Source organism: Eupeodes corollae, chromosome 1 (assembly GCF_945859685.1).
Source record: "Eupeodes corollae chromosome 1, idEupCoro1.1, whole genome shotgun sequence".
Taxonomy (NCBI): Eukaryota; Metazoa; Arthropoda; class Insecta; order Diptera; family Syrphidae; genus Eupeodes; species Eupeodes corollae.
The window spans coordinates 305,342,591-305,359,805 of record NC_079147.1 but is presented as its reverse complement, the minus strand read 5'-3'; the positions used below and the strand labels follow the sequence as shown (position 1 = coordinate 305,359,805).

General features: G+C 33.1%; 1 protein-coding gene across 1 annotated transcript in view; it reads right to left on the bottom strand.

The window, feature by feature from the left end:
• Positions 1-1,229: 1,229 nt before the first annotated feature.
• Positions 1,230-17,215, bottom strand: part of LOC129942369 (uncharacterized) — a 52,622-nt gene continuing 36,636 nt past the window's right edge. The window contains exons 3-7 of the mRNA XM_056051265.1: positions 14,744-14,888; positions 14,539-14,661; positions 14,316-14,471; positions 13,551-14,217; positions 1,230-5,851 (exon numbers count right to left, since the gene is read on the bottom strand). Coding sequence (XP_055907240.1) covers positions 14,021-14,217; positions 14,316-14,471; positions 14,539-14,661; positions 14,744-14,888 — 621 coding nt within the window. The 3' untranslated portion in view covers positions 1,230-5,851; positions 13,551-14,020. The remainder of the gene's footprint in view (positions 5,852-13,550; positions 14,218-14,315; positions 14,472-14,538; positions 14,662-14,743; positions 14,889-17,215) is intronic.

Here is a 17,215-nt window from a genome sequence, read left to right as displayed (position 1 = left end):
ATAAAATTTTCTCTGCCGTAATATGTGAACGTCTAAAACCCATAGTCAACAACCTGATAGGTCCTTATCAGTGTGGTTTTAGACCAGGCAAGTCCACAATCGATCAAATATTCATATTACGGCAGATCCTGGAAAAAACTCATGAACACCAAATCGACACCCACCATCTTTTCATCGATTTCAAGGTCGCATATGACAGCTGTATAGAACCATGTCTAGGTTTGGCATCCCTGCCAAACTCGTCCGTTTGAGCAGAATGACCATGGAGAATTCACGCTGCTCCATAAAGGTTGGAAACAACATAACAGAACCTTTCGATGTCAAAAAATGTTTTAGACAAGGTGATGCGCTGTCATTGATTGTTTTAACATAGTGATTGAAAGAATACACGTCAACACTAGAGGCACTATCTTTCAAAAATCTGTCCAATTACTAGCATATGCTGATGACATTGACATAATCGGAAGAACTCAGCGTGATGTCAATGGGGCTTTTGTAAGTATATTGAGGCAGGGGCGGCAAAAATGGGTTTAACGGTTAATGAGGGCAAAACGAAGTTTTGGATATTTTTTTCCAGCAGTCTTAAAGAAAACATATTCTCCTTCAATTTCCGATTTGCATTAAATGGATGCACATGAAATCATTTTCTTGTTTTGTTTAACAAGGACACCATTTTCTCAATCGTTTGTTTTCAAAACAAAACACAATAATGATAAACAAAAAAAAAAACTATCGTCAAAGTCAAATTTCATTCGGCACGAATTAAAAACTCTCATGTGAAAGAAAAAAATCGACGAATATTCGTTCCAAAAACACTTTATTAAGATATAAATCCTCGGTAGCCATATTGGTTTGCCTAAAAACTAAACCGGAAGTGGAATTCATAAACTTATTTATGATGATTAATTTTATGAAATTTCCCCTAAAACTTAGTAGTTGATCCTATATATGCGCGAAAACACGTCAATTTTTCTCGCTGAATTCGTCCACATTACAAATACAACAATGTAAACAAATGGGTTTTGGAGGGTGATACGTGTGAAGGATTTAAATCTTCATATAGAGTGATTTTGGTCATTCGTTGGACGTTGGTCGTGCTCATGTCTTGTGTGACTGATTAAAAGAAGACATTTTGACATAGAGTAAAAGAAACAATATGGCTGCCACGAGCTGTCAAAGTCAATGCGTCCCTATTAGATCACAACCATTTACATAAATAAAACATCCGATAATTTTATAATTTTTTTTATTAGTATTATCATGGTACTTATACATTTAACAGCAATTTAACACAAAGCTAAGCATTTATTTTTGTTCATGTTTATTTCCATTTTATTCATTTTTTAATTGATTTAAATTTCGCTCCCCATTTTCAATTTCTTCGTTTTACTCTTAAATAACCTTCTTATACATTTCCTTATTTAATTATCATTATTTTGTTGTTGTTGTTGTTGGTTCTTACTAAAACTTAATTCGGTAGTTAATTAGTTTAATTTTTATTATTTTCTTGATGATAAATTGATTTTGTTTTGTATCCACTTTCTTTTTTTTGTATATAATAAATATGTTGTGTTTTTTTTTAAATTTAATTATTTGTATTTTTTATATATTCAACATTACAATGATTTAAATTTAAAGAAACAAAGTAATTTCAATTGGAAAAAACACAAAATTAAGAATGAAATATTGAATTTTAGATTGGTTTTTAATTTTTTGAAGGATGGAAGGCGACAGGGTCTCGAACTAGAGAGAAAGTAACTCTTTTCAAAAGTGTCAAGAGCCCATAATATTTTTTTAAGTATAAAGTCTATCGAAATGCGACTTTCAAAAAATTTACTAATATTTTACTAGGAAATATAAATTTCAATACAATAAGAACAGAATTTTCTTGAAAAATTCAAATAATTTTTGGAGACGATCGAAAAGAAAACTAAGAAATGCATTTTCTTTTATATAAATGTATATAACGTCCAAAAGGTTAGGTTTTGACAATTACTATTTCCACTATATATTATTTTTCTCGTAATATATATATTTTTTTTAAACTACTGTTTTTATTTTAATTATTCATTTTATTATGATTTCGTTTACTTTGTTTTCCTGTAAATGTAGTCTAACAGATAATTTTTGGTTGCTTCTTATTTTTGTTTTTTTGAAAATTTTACTCAACATTAAAGTTGAGTTGAGATTTTGTCCAAAAAGTCTTCCAAATTAGGTTTATTTTGTTTCGCTTTGTTTTCTTTAATTAATTTTTGTTTTAGCTTTGTTTCAAAAATGTAATTTCATCTAAAAATTTACTAGTTACTATATTTTTTTTTAATTATTTGGAAAAATAATTCTGTAACTATATAAATAAAATTAAGAGACGTTTGTTTTTTAATTTTTTAATTTAATTTATATAAAATCAAATTCGAATTAAGCTATAATAATAATTGTAATTTTATTTTGTTGTTCATCTATTATATTTTCGAAGAAAATGTTTAAATCATTTTTCTCTATTTTTAATTTTATATAATTTATTTTATTTATTTTTACAAAAGTCTTGAGGATTTAAATAGTTTACTGCAATGTTTAATATTTTATATATAATGTATATGTTTTTTTTATATATATGTATGATACAGAGACACACTTGTACTAATTTGTTTAGTAGAGCGTGGGAAAATCAATGTTCTTGTTTTAACTGTTTTTAGATTCCTAATTATAGTTACTAAATTAGTTTAGCGCTCTGAATGGTTTCATTTTTCGTATATGAAATACTTTTATACACCTAAAAGTATGTATTTTTGTGTATAATGTATTTTAAAAAATAAAAAATATATGAATTAAAATAATGAAAATATTTTATTGTTAATGCTGAAAAAAAGCTAATTTATTTATTAATGTTCAATGTTGTAATGGCTTAAGATGGCGTTGGACAAATAAATGGATATTCCACAGATGATATTTAAAAAAAAAGATTCCATCATAATAATATTAAAATGTAGTAAGTTAAAATAATTGTTTTCGTTTTTACCTACTCGAGACCCTCGGAAGTGAATTCATTTTCAAAAATGACGGTTTTAAAGATTTTCTAGAGATAAACTTCGAGCGACCGATTTTCCTATTAAGATAAACCTTATCCCCTTTGAGATTTTATTAGAATTTTTTGCATTGTTAGACAGACATATTCAAAATAATAAAATCCTCATTATAATTGAGCAAGCCATTCTTCATTACACTTGACAGTTAAAGTTGATAAATTTAGTTCAGGAATCGTGTGTTCTACAATCTCTGAAATGTTATTTCATTGAACATGTCTTTTTTGACACAAAAAACTTGTCACGTTCGGTGATCAATCCAATACTACCCGGATAGGTTTGTGAACAAATTATCTATTGTCAAAAATAAACCTCAAACTAGCCCAATATTTTCGGTATACTCAGCGCATCCAATTTGGGAAACGTCTAATTTATGTTCAAAGCAAACTTTTGTTTTTCTAATATCGCGTGCCGTTTGTTCATTGTTTGATTCTACCATAAAATTGTATTTTTGTTTTGACAGATAATGTTACCTTTCCGTTTTGGTACTTCACAAACAAATGTATTGCGAATCAAACGTAGCCACTTTAAACCTAGTAAATTCGGTATCTGTATTTTTCAAATGTTAGTTTGATTTATGTTAACATTTGTTTTGAATGTTATTTTATTGCTCACTGCACTTCAAAAATAGTTCTGTTCGCGTTTTTGAATTTTTAAGGATCTGTTCTATTTAGCTCAAAGTCATGTCAAGTTCATTTATAAAAAATTAAATTGACAGAACTTATGCAAGGAATTAAATTAACAGTCATTGAGAGTCAAAATACGTACTTGTTTGAAATTGACACATTTTTATTTAATGTCTGCTAAAAAAGGCTAGGGAGCCACTTAAGACAGATAGTTTGGAGTGTTTTAGAGACAAATAAAATGGCAGACCATATAATTCCAAAGCACATCATTTATTGTTTTCACATCATTTATTGAAATCGCATTGTTTCTCTAAACGATGTTTCGTTATTCCTCATGAAATTGCTAAACTGTGTCCAGGGGCAGTCATTTTGACAGTTTGTGAAAAACACTATGAAACTTATTTTTTCAAACTCAACGAAAATGTCAGATTTATCGGAACTAATGTTGCCATCGTGCCTCAGTCACATCGATTTAAATAATTTTATCCTTACTACATTTTAAAAATATGATAAAAGTTTGTAACTAAATGTTTAAAATTTCTTAAACACATGTTCACTGAAATGGAATTTATTTCGTCTTTCGTTAAGTAATTGCTTTGATTATTCGTTAAAAATGGTTTATATTGATTTTCGTTATAGAAACATAAGTTTATGTATACATGAGTAATTTATTTTGGTTTTTGCGTTTGATATGGAAAACTGATATTTATCGTCGTGTTTTTTTGTTTTTGTTTATTAAATTATGAAGACTGGATTTAAAAAAATGTTCTTATAGCAAAAAACTGTTGTATTAATAATTGATCTTTCTTGTTCTTTTTAATGTACTGAAGTTTCGTTTATTATGATTTGCTTGTCAACGGCGGGAAGTCTTATTTGTTATTATGCATTGTTGTTTTAAATTTTTGTTTGTCAAATTAGTTGTTTTTAGTTTTCTTCTTTTTGTTTGTTTGTTTAAGTAAAGAAATATTTCGAAATACATAATTGAGTTGATTTCTATTCAGTTTTTTTTTTTTAAAAAGCCTTGCGGACAAAACATTCGTATGAAGATTTTTATTTAGTTTTGTTATCCATTTGTTTAAAACGATTTTAAAGATTGATTAAGTTATGTAAACGTTTTTCTTTTTTTTATTTTCATTTCGTGTTTTTATGTATATAGAAGTAAAAAAATGTTTTTTTGTTTTTCTTTTTTCTTTAAATATCTAAATACCTAAATGTAATTGGTTTTTTGTGTTTTTGTTTATATCTTAATTTTCCATTTTCAGTAAACTTGTTTTTATTTTTTAGTAAAATTAAAAAATCAGCTGGTATTGTCATATACGTCCTATATGTCTCATTTTGTTTAATTTCTTCCTCTCATTAAATTCTTATTACTTTAAGTAGCCAAATAATATTTGTTTTTTGTTTAAATAAAATCCTAGATGTTAAATAATAAAATTGTATTTATGTAGAAAAAGTATGGTTTTCTTATTTTGAATTAAAATTGTTGTTCCAAAAAAAAGTCGTTTTGAATTAAAAAATATTTTTGTATTGTCAACTATTTACATCCCTTGTTTTATGTTTTATACTTTTTTTGTTTTTTATTTTTGGTTTTCAATATTACATTGTTAATATTATTAATTTTACATGTATACTTAAGCATTAAAAAAAATTTAGTTCTTATTTTTATTTTCAATTTCATTTTAATATTTTGTGTACTATGAGGATGAGGGATTTTGTTTTTGTTTGGAAGTCCCGTAGGTAACTATTTGGTATAATTTCTATTGAAAACGGAAATATTTTTATTCAAAACACTTTTTGGTAAAAATTCGGGTTTAAACTAAAGAAATAAATATTCAAACTTTTGGTGTGCATTTGGTTTGTTTTGTTTAAATTTAATTTTAACTTTGGTTTACTTTTTTTTGTAAAAAAGAGTGTCTTATAGGCTACAATTTCTTAAATTGTAATTGTTTGTTTGTTATTATTAGTATTTTTATTTGTTTATGGTTGTTTATTTAGTTATTTACTTGTATTTTTATATGTATATATTTACAAAGGCGATGGTTATCCGAGTGTTAGTCCATCGACAAAGAGATTTGGGTACTTTATCTCTTGAATATTTTATAAGCACACCCTGCGCGGTGATGTCCACAAATTGTTGATACAGTCCTGAGTGAATAAAAATAAAATGTTGAATTTAATACGTTTTTAAAAATAATATGATTTTTTATAATTCATTGATATAGCCTAACTAGTGTCTTACCTAACAAGCTTCATTAATTTACTTTTCAAAAATGTACTATTATAAAATAAGAGAAGACATTATATAAATTAAAAACACCTTTTCCGACAGCACTGGTTCAAACTCTATTACTAACTTAGTGGGATTACACTTGACCAGTTTATGTTTCTGAGATTTTCGAAAATTTTCTTAGATTTATTGATAAATAAAAATTCTATTCTCAAATTTGTGACAGAAAAACTGAGAAATTTTGTTTATTGGGCTTATCGGGAACTTCTTTTCCCATGGATTTGTTCACATATTCGAAAAATTGGTACAGGGAAATTTTCGAAATTGGGAAAACAATTCGGTCTTTTTTTTTTTGTATAATTAGCAAACACTTAAAGGGTGTTTTATACCTTTAATATGCTAAAGACACAGTGTGAGCATTAGGAAAAGAGGGAAAGGTTGGATAGGAGGTGTCGGTGTACATTGGTTTTAAATTTCTGAACATTGCAATGACAGGGAAAGATAGAGCGTGGCAAGGCGTTCCACATTCGCGTAGTACGGCTAAAAAATGAATCTCTGTACTTCATAGTACGGCCGAAGTTGGGCTCAAGGGTAAACTGATGGGTACTCCTAGAAGCCCGGGTATTACGGTAAAATTGTTTAAGGGGAGGAATGCAACTGGCTATTTCACTAGAGCATAGTCCGTTAAAATAACGGTAAAAAAGGATAAGGCAAGAAACCTTCCGTCGATGTTCGAGTGATGTAAACGAATTGATGATGTTCATGTCACCAATCAATTTAAAAGCTCTTTTTTGAATACTGTCCAAGAGGCTTAAATAAGTTACTGGAGCACCAGCCCAGAGATGAGAGTTATATTCAAGTTTCGGACGCATATAGGTTTTGTAGATTGTAGCCAGATCAGACGGAGAACAAACATTTCTTGCAACTTATCAAAAAACCTAGACATCTTGCGGCATTTTTGGCAACATCGCGTATGTGATCATTCCACAAAAGGTGGTTGCTGATGCACATTCCGAGGATGTCAAGATTTTCCGTTTTGCTGATGCAAGTGCCACTCATAGATAGTGGCAAAGAGGGTTTATCTCGCTTTAACTATGCAAGACAGCATTGCGTTTTCGAAGCATTAAATTCCACACGATTTTTTATTCTTCATTGTACAATGCAGTTTAGGTCGGAATTTAATGAGCTAATCATATTTTGCCGTTGCAGTTCCACATCCGAAGAAGAGGGTTGTGAGACTGGAAAGAACAGACTTGAATCCGTCCAAAACAACTTGTATTCAACGGTTCGAAAGAAAATTTCTAATACAACGTAGAAGAGATTCGTTGATACCGAAAGCACGCATTTTCAATAAGAGAAATATCAAGTGCCATAATCTTACTTTCTCCAAAACGATGTAAAGATCTGTTCCACTGCTCGGTGAGATGAACCATCTGATCACCAGTGGACCTATTGCTACGAAAGCCGTATTGCCGGTCATTAAGAAGCTTCCGTTCCTCAAGATATTTCTTAAGCTGATAATTAATCAGCGTTTCCATGACCTTAGAAAGAAGGGACGTTAGTGCTATCGATCGGTAATTTGTGGGAGAAGAAGATTCGCCTTTTTTTGGGATTTGCTGAACAAATGCACGTTTCCAACTACTCGGAACGAGCCCAGAAAAATAGGATAGATGAAAAAGCTTACGCAGTGGTTTTTCTAGCGTGGAAGAACACCTCTTCAGAATAATAGCGGGGATACCATCTGGGCCAGCGGATTCATGAATGTTGAGATCTTTAAAAACAGTTCGAGTACGAAAAAAGATTGGTCGTATAGAATCATTTACGCGTTCAAGAACTGGGGGAGTCATGACACTATCTGGCAAGGTGGAATTTTCGGCGAACTGCCTTGCAAATAAGTTGGCTTTATCAATAGAGCTAACTAAAGGTGTGTCATTGACAACAAGCGTAGGAACCGTGGAAGAAAAAGAATTCCTCACGTTTTTTACAAATGACCAAAAATTCTTACTGCCTTTGGGACATTGCAGTATTTTTCGCCGTAATTTTTGGTCATGTAAAAATTTGGTCCTTCGAATATAGGCGTTGCAGGCCTTCCTGGCTTGCTTAAACTTTTTCTGGTTTTCCTCAGTTGGGTTGGCTTTAAAACACCGGAAGCTCACCTCTTTCTCCTTGATAACCTCCTTGCAGCTCGAATCGAACCATGATTTAACCTTGGGTTAAATACTTTTAACCCTATTCGGGATAAACGTTTCCATTCCCAAATGAATCATACTAGAAATCATATCTGCACTGGAGTCTACGTCGCTACCGGGGAAGCATAGCGACCAGTTAAAGATCCTGAAGAAATTATTGAGACCGTCCCAGTTGGCTTTCTCGTACTGCCAAACGGTTCTCTTTGAAGCTCTTTCTTTAACTGGATTTGTTTGACACGAGAAATTAGCAGATATGACACTGTGATCCGATGTGCCTATAGGCGTCAATACACTGATTGTGTACTTATTAGGATCAGAAGTGAAAAACAAGTCAAGGGTATTATCTGCTGGGCCGTTAACGTCTGATATACGAGTAGGCTCGTTGACAAGCCAGGGGAGACAATTCTTTGTATGGAGTCAGACAGAGCATCAAATTCTTAAGAAGTTGAAACTCGGTCTAAGGAAGATTTATCAACATTTTGGAAAGAAGTAGTAGTAAAAGAACTTAATGAAAGATTGCATAATTTGGTGGAACAAAATAATATATTAACAGAATATCAGGCTGGCTTTAGAAATAAATATTCTACAGTGGATAATATCCATAACTTGGCGTCATTGTACACATGAAGCTGGTTGGAAAAAAGAAAGTCTATGCTTTTTTCATGGACTTAAAAGCGGCTTTTGATAAAATCTCCAGAAAACTATTAATGCTCAAGTTACGTGTAATGGGAGTCTTAACTAAATTTGTCAACCTGCTAGAGTGCATATACTCTGCTACTCAATCAGCAGTGTCGACAGGAAGGGAGTTACCGGAGTACTTCGAAACACTATATGGGTTTAAAAAAGGGTTCCATTTATCACCTTTACTTTTTGCTTTATTCATAAATGATCTACATGCGATTATTGAAGGAGGTCTTAATATCGGCAGTTTAAATATAAAGTTGTTGCTGTGTGCTGACAACATGGTGATCTTAGCAGAGGATGTGGAGGTTTTGCAACGCATGATAAAACGTTTTGAAGAGTACTGCACCAATTGGAATCTCGAAGTGAATCTCTCAAAATCGGAAATTATGGTCTTCTGAAATGGTGGCAGGCTATCAAATAGGGAAAAGTGGATTTTCAGCGGAGAAGAAATTCGGAGAAGAAGGGCACTACTACACACTGGATTTACACCTAGATACGTAGGTACAAAAGACTATATTTGAATACAGTGACACGAGACTACCTAAGCTACTTGCCAAAATCCTCTTAGCAAAACAACTTTTTTGGGTTAAGAAGATTAATATAATGGAAAACAGGTTCGGCTTGCACTAATTTAATATATGGCTTGATAAAAAAACCGGTGGAGGCCGAAACAAGGAGTATAAATTAAGTGCGTTGGAGGAAACGATAATACGAATTTGTGCCTTAGAAGAATTGGTGGAAGAACGCCCAGATTCTTCGACTTTTGGTCTCCCAGCTGAACATTGAAAACAGAACTCCAACTCCTTGTCCTACGAAAAAGTTACAAAAAAGCATAACTTGTAACGTCGCTTGGGAACAAGAAATTGAAATCTAAAAAGAACTCTGCAATAAGGTTGAAGAGGCAGTTGAAGCTATGACACCAAAAAGAAATGGAATACCATTTCAAGAAAACATACAGGTCCAATGACAAAATTATTGAGTTGGATGAAACCTCAAGGCACAACCTTGAAATGGAAGTGATGAGAATGCAGGAAGTTAAAGCAAAGCTCGAGTTCCAAAAATGCTTACACAACAAAAACTTCGTTGTTTTCGTTGTATTTCATCGATTTTTAATAAAACTGATATTCTTTGAATTTTTAATTAAGGATTAGGTCTAGGACGAAAACAAAAGATTTTTGTTCCCTAAGAACTGACTGTCAAATCATTCCAAAACTATGTTCGAAAATAAATATATATATAAATATTATTTTCATGTTGGCAAAATTTTTTCCCAAGGGAAAAGAATTTCGTGAGGAATTCCCGATAATAGGAACTTGCTCCCGGGAAGGGAAAAATTCCTAGTTAAAAATATTTCCCTAGGAATTCCCGATAAGGCTCTATATTTTAAAGAATACGGACATCTAAGTGATCTTAAAAATATAAAATGTTCAGCTGCTTAATCTAATAACAGATAATTGCTAAATTTGTTACTAAAAAACTGTCCCAAATATCTTGTAGGTAATCGTATGAACTTAGAACTTTGTGTGACAAAAACGTCAAATTATCATAAACAAGGATTGTGAGACGGTAGGTGGTAAGTTGAGTTGGATTTAAAGCCATATAGATATTTCACTGTAAGCAAGTAAACAACTTCGTTTTATTTCCCTTTGAAAATGTCATTATTTCGCTTTTTAAAAGTCAAATAAAGTCAAGCATATTTGTTAAACTCTCTTGACGTTGAGAGTTCTTGACATTCTTTCGGTTCTCATACCTCAGCGTGGTGAACATCGGGTGTTTAGTACCTCAACTGGAGTTTGGGTTCCAAACCCAGTGGAAAGTAGTTGGGCGCAGCAAACGAGAGTGCCGTCGGGGTGACTTCCTGGCCACCTTATAGTTGCGAAGCACCAACAAGCCTCGGATACGGACGGATTTACTTATGACAACCTACGCAAACGTAATAAGGACAACGAACTTCGGATATGAACGTGGAATATTAGGTCCCTTAACAGACCACATGCGGCCAAAGAATTAGAGAACTCCCTAGGCTGCTATAAATCAGACATCACTGCCACCCAGGAAATACGATGAGATGGGCCGGGTAAAAAGAGGATGAAAAACTGCGTTATTTACTATGGTGACTGCTACCACGAAAACCAACAGCGCTTATTTGGATGCGGCTTTGTCATTGGAGCCAGACTTAGGCAAGAAGTCTTGAGCTATAGGTGTATCAATGAGCGCCTTACGACCATACGCATCAAGGCTAAATTCGGCAACATTATAGCCTGATATGCACGCACGCCCCCACGGAAGAAAGAGATGACAACACCAAAAATATGTCCTCCGAGCTCTTAGACAAAACATATGAGCAGTGTCCTAGCTACAATATTAAAATTGTCTTGGGCAATTTTAATGCCAAGCTAGTAAGGGAAGACATATTGGGTGGAATAATCGGGAAGAACAGCCTGCACGACAACACTTCCGACAATGGATTCAGGCTCATAAATTTTTTTGCGGGGTGAAACGTCATGGTAGCCAGTACGCGTTTTCCACACCTCAACATCCACAAAGGAACTTGGAGTTCTCCAGATCAATTTACCGTCAACCAGATTGACCACATTGCGATTGACGTCAGACACACTTCCAGCATCATTGATGTATAACCTTTTCGAGGAGCTTACATCGAATCGGACCACTACCTCGTTGTAGTGAAGGTAGCACTTTGGGTTTCTAGACCCAAGGCAAAACAGGGAGGTGCTAGTAGAAGGTACAAAGTCCAACGGCTACAATCGCAAGAGAAAGCCAAATCCTTTTCCGACCGAGTTACAAGTAACCTCTCTCTTCTCTACTTCCTCTACCTAAGCTCCGATGTAAACGCATAAAAAAACACCACCGCTGAGATCAAACGCAGAATAACTCTTGCTAACTGCTGTTTCTTTTGGATAAGAAGGCAATTGAGTGGTAAAGTCCTCTCTCGAGGGACCAAAATGTTGCTATATAAGACCCTTATCATACCCGTCCTGCTATACGGTGGAGAAGCATGGTTTATGACAAAAGTGAATGAAAGCAACTTGGGTCGGTTCGAGAGAAAAGTTCTTCGTGTGATCGACGGTTCCGTATGCATCGAAGGGGAGTGGAGGAGAAGATGGAACGACGAGCTGTACGGGCTGTACAACGACGTAGACTTAGCCAGAAGGGCGCATGGAAACCAATGCTCCGGGCCGGAAAGTCTTCGAATCCGCACCCACAGGACAGCGCAGTAGAGGAAGACCGCGGATCAGGTGGCGCGCACAAGTGGAAAGTGACCTCACCCAACTTGGAGCGCGAAACTGGAGACATCTAGCTAGGGATGGTGAGGCCCTAGTTCACACAGGACTGTAGCGCCACCTTAAGTAAGTAATGTTAGAGTTTGTGGGATACAATTTAAAATTGAAAATGTCGTAGTTCCCAACATAAAAAAACTTGTCAGAATGCCCAAATGATGAGTCAGATAACATCTTTTGGGCGATATTTCAATTAGTAATTAGCGCGTTATAATATTTAAAAACTGATTTCGGAAACATGACATTGATTTTGGGTTCTGTGGCATTTTCTTATAATTTTGTTGGGGTGATTGAGCCATTTTAGGGCGATATGACATTTTTAATACCTTGGCATTATTTTATTGGGCAATAACACCAGACGGTTCCTTTTATTTTGAATTTCATAAAACCTAAAAATGATGTACCCCCAATGGTGATATGATTTTTTTTTGCGAAAAGATATAACGCCCTTCAACTCTAATATGACTCGTAAGAATAATGGCTGCCATGATGAAATGTTCAAGTGGTTCCAACAAAACATCGAAATAAAAGAAGCAAATTTGATGTCTTATCATAACTTGTAGTATCCTACTATCTCTTGTTTTTTGTAAGCATCATGTAGACCTATGCATATTGACATATAACGTACTATTTTTCATTTACTACTTCTATATTTAGCTACTTCTTTGGACAACTAGCTCACAAAAATAAAAGTGGCTCAGCTTTATTTGACAACTTAGCCGGTTTTAGATCAGATGCGACATGAGGGACATGGTTGAGAGTTCTAAGTCACTAGGCCCTGGTTCTTCATGGACTGTTGCGCCACCTAATTTTTGTTTGACATGAGAGACTCGAAATCAAGGCAAGTTTCAAGTATCTGATTGGCCAGCTGTCAAAGAATTAGCTTTCTCTAACTATTAAGCCCAATTTTGTCAAAATGACAGCTTATCATGTTTATCCTTGTGAAATTGAAAAAGAAATAAGTAATATTTCTTATTCTTGTAACCTGAGTAATTTTTTTTTTAAATTAATGACATCTGCAAAGTTGACAAGCTGCCTTGGTCTTATAGCGCGGTTAAAGAATGCAGTTAACTTTAAATGAAGTCCCTTATGTTGTCTGAATATGCCCAATGACACTTAATTTGATGCTTTCCTAAGCATCTGTTAACCAGACAATATTTCATTCAAAGGTATTGCGTTATGCTCATTGGTAGCTATTATCTGACAGATCTACAAATCATCTGTGGTTATCTTAAAACAAATCATATGTACATATAAAATATGGATAAATTTGGAACTATTACTTTACTAAGGTTAAGTGCCAATTTTTTAAAAAGTAACATTCTTTCTTTGGCAAGTAACTGAATCTATTTTGACCAAACTTCAATTCAATATTATCAGTTCGAAAAAAAATGTAAACAAATATAAAATGTTAAGCGGATTCAGTTAATGTTTCTTTTACTTACTTCATTCAGTGAATAGCAAGTGTCGGTCCATTCCATAAACACACACATTGTTCAGCGTCTCAGAAAGTAAAAGGGTTCCAGTTCATTCATTGCATAACTCTTGTGACGTTTAAAACCATTAATTGTCATTTTCAATGAAGTCAAATTCCCCATTTTCGATGGTGCTGCCCTCTTGTGTGTGTTTAAAGAGAACTTCTTTCGTTAAAGTTGCATTTAATTGTTTTTTCTTTTTTACTTCACAACTTTACTTTGCTATGTCCATTTAAGTTGGTAATTTTTTGTTGTTCTTCTTGTTGGTCAGTAACTAGGTTTATATTCTGCAGTTTTGTCGTTATTATCTCCGGTTTGTACATTTTGAATATCAAAAATAAATAAAACGTACAACAACATTCAAACGAACCATTCATCTTTTTGTGCATTTGAATTGCCAGATGCGGATGTTGTGGTTGTTGTTTGGGAGATATCTTGACCTAATTGCCGGAATTTACCAAGCACCAAATGGGACGGACTTTGGTGGCCATCTTCAATAATTTGTGTTGAGTGCGGTGGTACCCTGATGGTCCCGCAGGGTGATGCCAGTTTCCCGAATTCGGCAGTGTTGTATGTTCACGTGATAGCGTGCCGTGTAACAGTTTTGACGAGCCATTCGTTTCAGCTGCATGATGTACTATATTATTGTTGAAGAGGAAGAAAAGAGAACAACAAATTATATTTGCATTAAGTACAATGTACTCTATAGTGGATTTTTGTTTGTTAGAAACTCACATTGTATTGATGTATTTTGGTTGCCATTTGCGCCGTTCCGACGGCAAATACAAATAGCCCAACCAGCTATACAAGTACATATTATCAGCAAACCACAAACTGTGATCAAAACGAACCATGTCAGGTCTAGGCCAAGGACCGTACTTGACGTTTGGTCTAAATTAATAAATTAAAGAATTATAAATTTGAATGTGAATGGGAATTAATTGGATAGAACACTTACTATGGCATAAATTATGAACTGATTCATCGGAGTTATCGCCGCAATGGTTAATGCCATCACACAGTAAATCTGGATGAATACAAAACTCTCTTTGCGAGCACGTGAAATCTTTACACGTGTGTTCTGAAAGAATTTTACAAAAATAATTCAATATATAGGACTTGTTCTTGTCATTGATTAAAAACAACTTAGGTCTCATACTCACTTGGATCTTTCACAGATGTTATCACTAATTTGAAACCATTTGCATCTGTTCCCCAGCCATCAGTGACATACTTCAGCGTAACGAAATTCGTTCTGGTCAAAATTGAGCTGACCGTTTGCTTGGTATTTCTACAAGATATGTCAACCTAGAAAGAGATAAATATATATTTTCTTATAAATGACTTGCAGCCCTTATTTAATCACAGTCTACATTTATATTTGTTTCCTTAAGAATACCCGCGTTTTGTTGGAAAATCCATCAATAGTGTAGTAATATTTTACACGAATAACCAAAACAATATCCGCAGTATGAATACTACCGAAAAAAGTTGAAGTAAAATCTTACTACGGATGAGTTTTTGACATTTATACGAGCCTCGAATAGATCTTATGTGATTTCGTTCTCAAATGTGGGTACAATTGATATTGCATTTGTATCTCGATTGCAAGAGAAAAGATAATTAAGTTTTGCTATGTTTCTACCAAAGGTTTATCTCAGTTTTGACTAAATAAATCTTTTTAGTGTTTCCACCGCACAAGAAGATTTAAAAATGATTAAGTTTGACAGCATTTTCTAAAATGCAAATGATGTTTCGATGTTTCTTATGAAGTGCAAGTGAGATACTTTGATTCGTGTTGAACAATGAAAAACTGTAGAGTTCAGCACCATATAACAATATGCTAACTCCTCCATATGTAATTTTTTTTATTTGATTAAAACAAAACTATATTTTTGTACACAAACATGTTAATAAACAGACCATAATGCATTATCTGTAAAACCAACTCCTCCACATAGGTTTTTCTTGACAAATTTTGAATCGACTCAGATCCATGACCGGAATCGAGTCGAATCAAGCTCATTTCAACTCGATTCAGGTATATAAAGAATTGGGACGAGCTTCAACACCACATGATAATGTAGTAGTCTATGAACAAACCCCCTCCTAGAAGCAATTTATAAATTAACTTTTTTATAGAATCTCAATTTCCAGATGTTTTCTTACCATTTTTCCTGAAAATTGTCCATTTTATTACTTTAAGCTAGTACTTTGCTGTTAAATTTAACTTTAGATTTTTACAAAAGTTTCTTCTATTTGTGTTTTTTTTTGTATTATTATTATTATTATTATTATTATTCTGACAGGTCTTCTTTCAGCTGTACAAGTTTTAAATACAAAAATCTGGCTACTGCCGATGGGTTTTCTTGGGAATTTTCTACTATACTATTTGTAGAATGCCAAAAACCAGTGGTAATGACAAACAGCTGATTTTCATTGACAGCTAATGACTAGATTTCCTTAGTTTGGTGTATTTTTTGACATAAGCGATTGCATAAATATAATTTATAAGATTATGTTTGATAAAAAAGAATTTATGCTAAGCTACATTTGGGCCAACATGAATCCTTATTCATTGTTTAACTATTCATCTACTTAGCAATTCTATTAAATAAGTATTTTAGATTCTTATTGACAAATCTGGAAATGCTAAAATTGATTAGTATTTAACCGGATAACTGTAGCAGACATTTTTAATTGTAGCTGTCATAAAATGCACATATCACATTCAAATGCAACCTAGCACCAAATTCATTAAAAGGACAAAGGAAAAAGTTAAGTTTGAATCTTACATCTAACCTTTTTTAAAAATAAAAATAACTTAAAATACTGTCAGGACGGGTGTTTTTTTTAGGGGTGAAATGGAATAAATTAAAGATAACTTTTTTAAATTGTCATTCAATTAATTTTTTTTTCAGAAGATAATATTCTGGCATTATATTATATGATTTCTGACATATTATCGCCATGGCTTGCTCGGACTTATTCTAATCTAGATGAATGTTCCCAATTTTTCTAGCCGTATACCAGCAATAACGCGACGAATATTGTCCTCCAATAGGTCAAGCGTTACCTTATCGGCATAGATTAGCGACAAAACATATCCCAACAGAAAATAGTCAAACGGAGTGGCATTAAATCGCACAATCTTGGAAGCTAGTTAATGTGGTTACCAAACGTTTGTTTTAATAAATCAAATGGGTGAAAACACATGCTCTATAACTATAACGGTGATAATTGACTAAAAATTTCTGGCCAGCATTTTTTGGCGAAGTACGAAGCATTTGTTATTTCACCAACCGAATAAGCAAACCAAAAAGTAAGTTTTTTTCAACGTAACTGTATCTCAACATATACCTGAGATTTGATTATGGAAATTGGGGTTATCATCATTTGACATTTGACAAAATGGCGATTTGAATTGATGAAGTCAGTCATTTTTTTACCCTCTTTTTTCATGGAAAATTCTTTGGAAGTATGATTTCTCTGTTTTGTTTGTGGTGGATTTAAAAAAGATGATTTATTTAAAAAATGTTAATCATTTTTGATTTGTTTATTAATTAGCATTTTCAAGAGTTTTAGAGCTAATTTTTTTAAATCCTCTAATAAAATTTTCAATAGTCTACCAATAT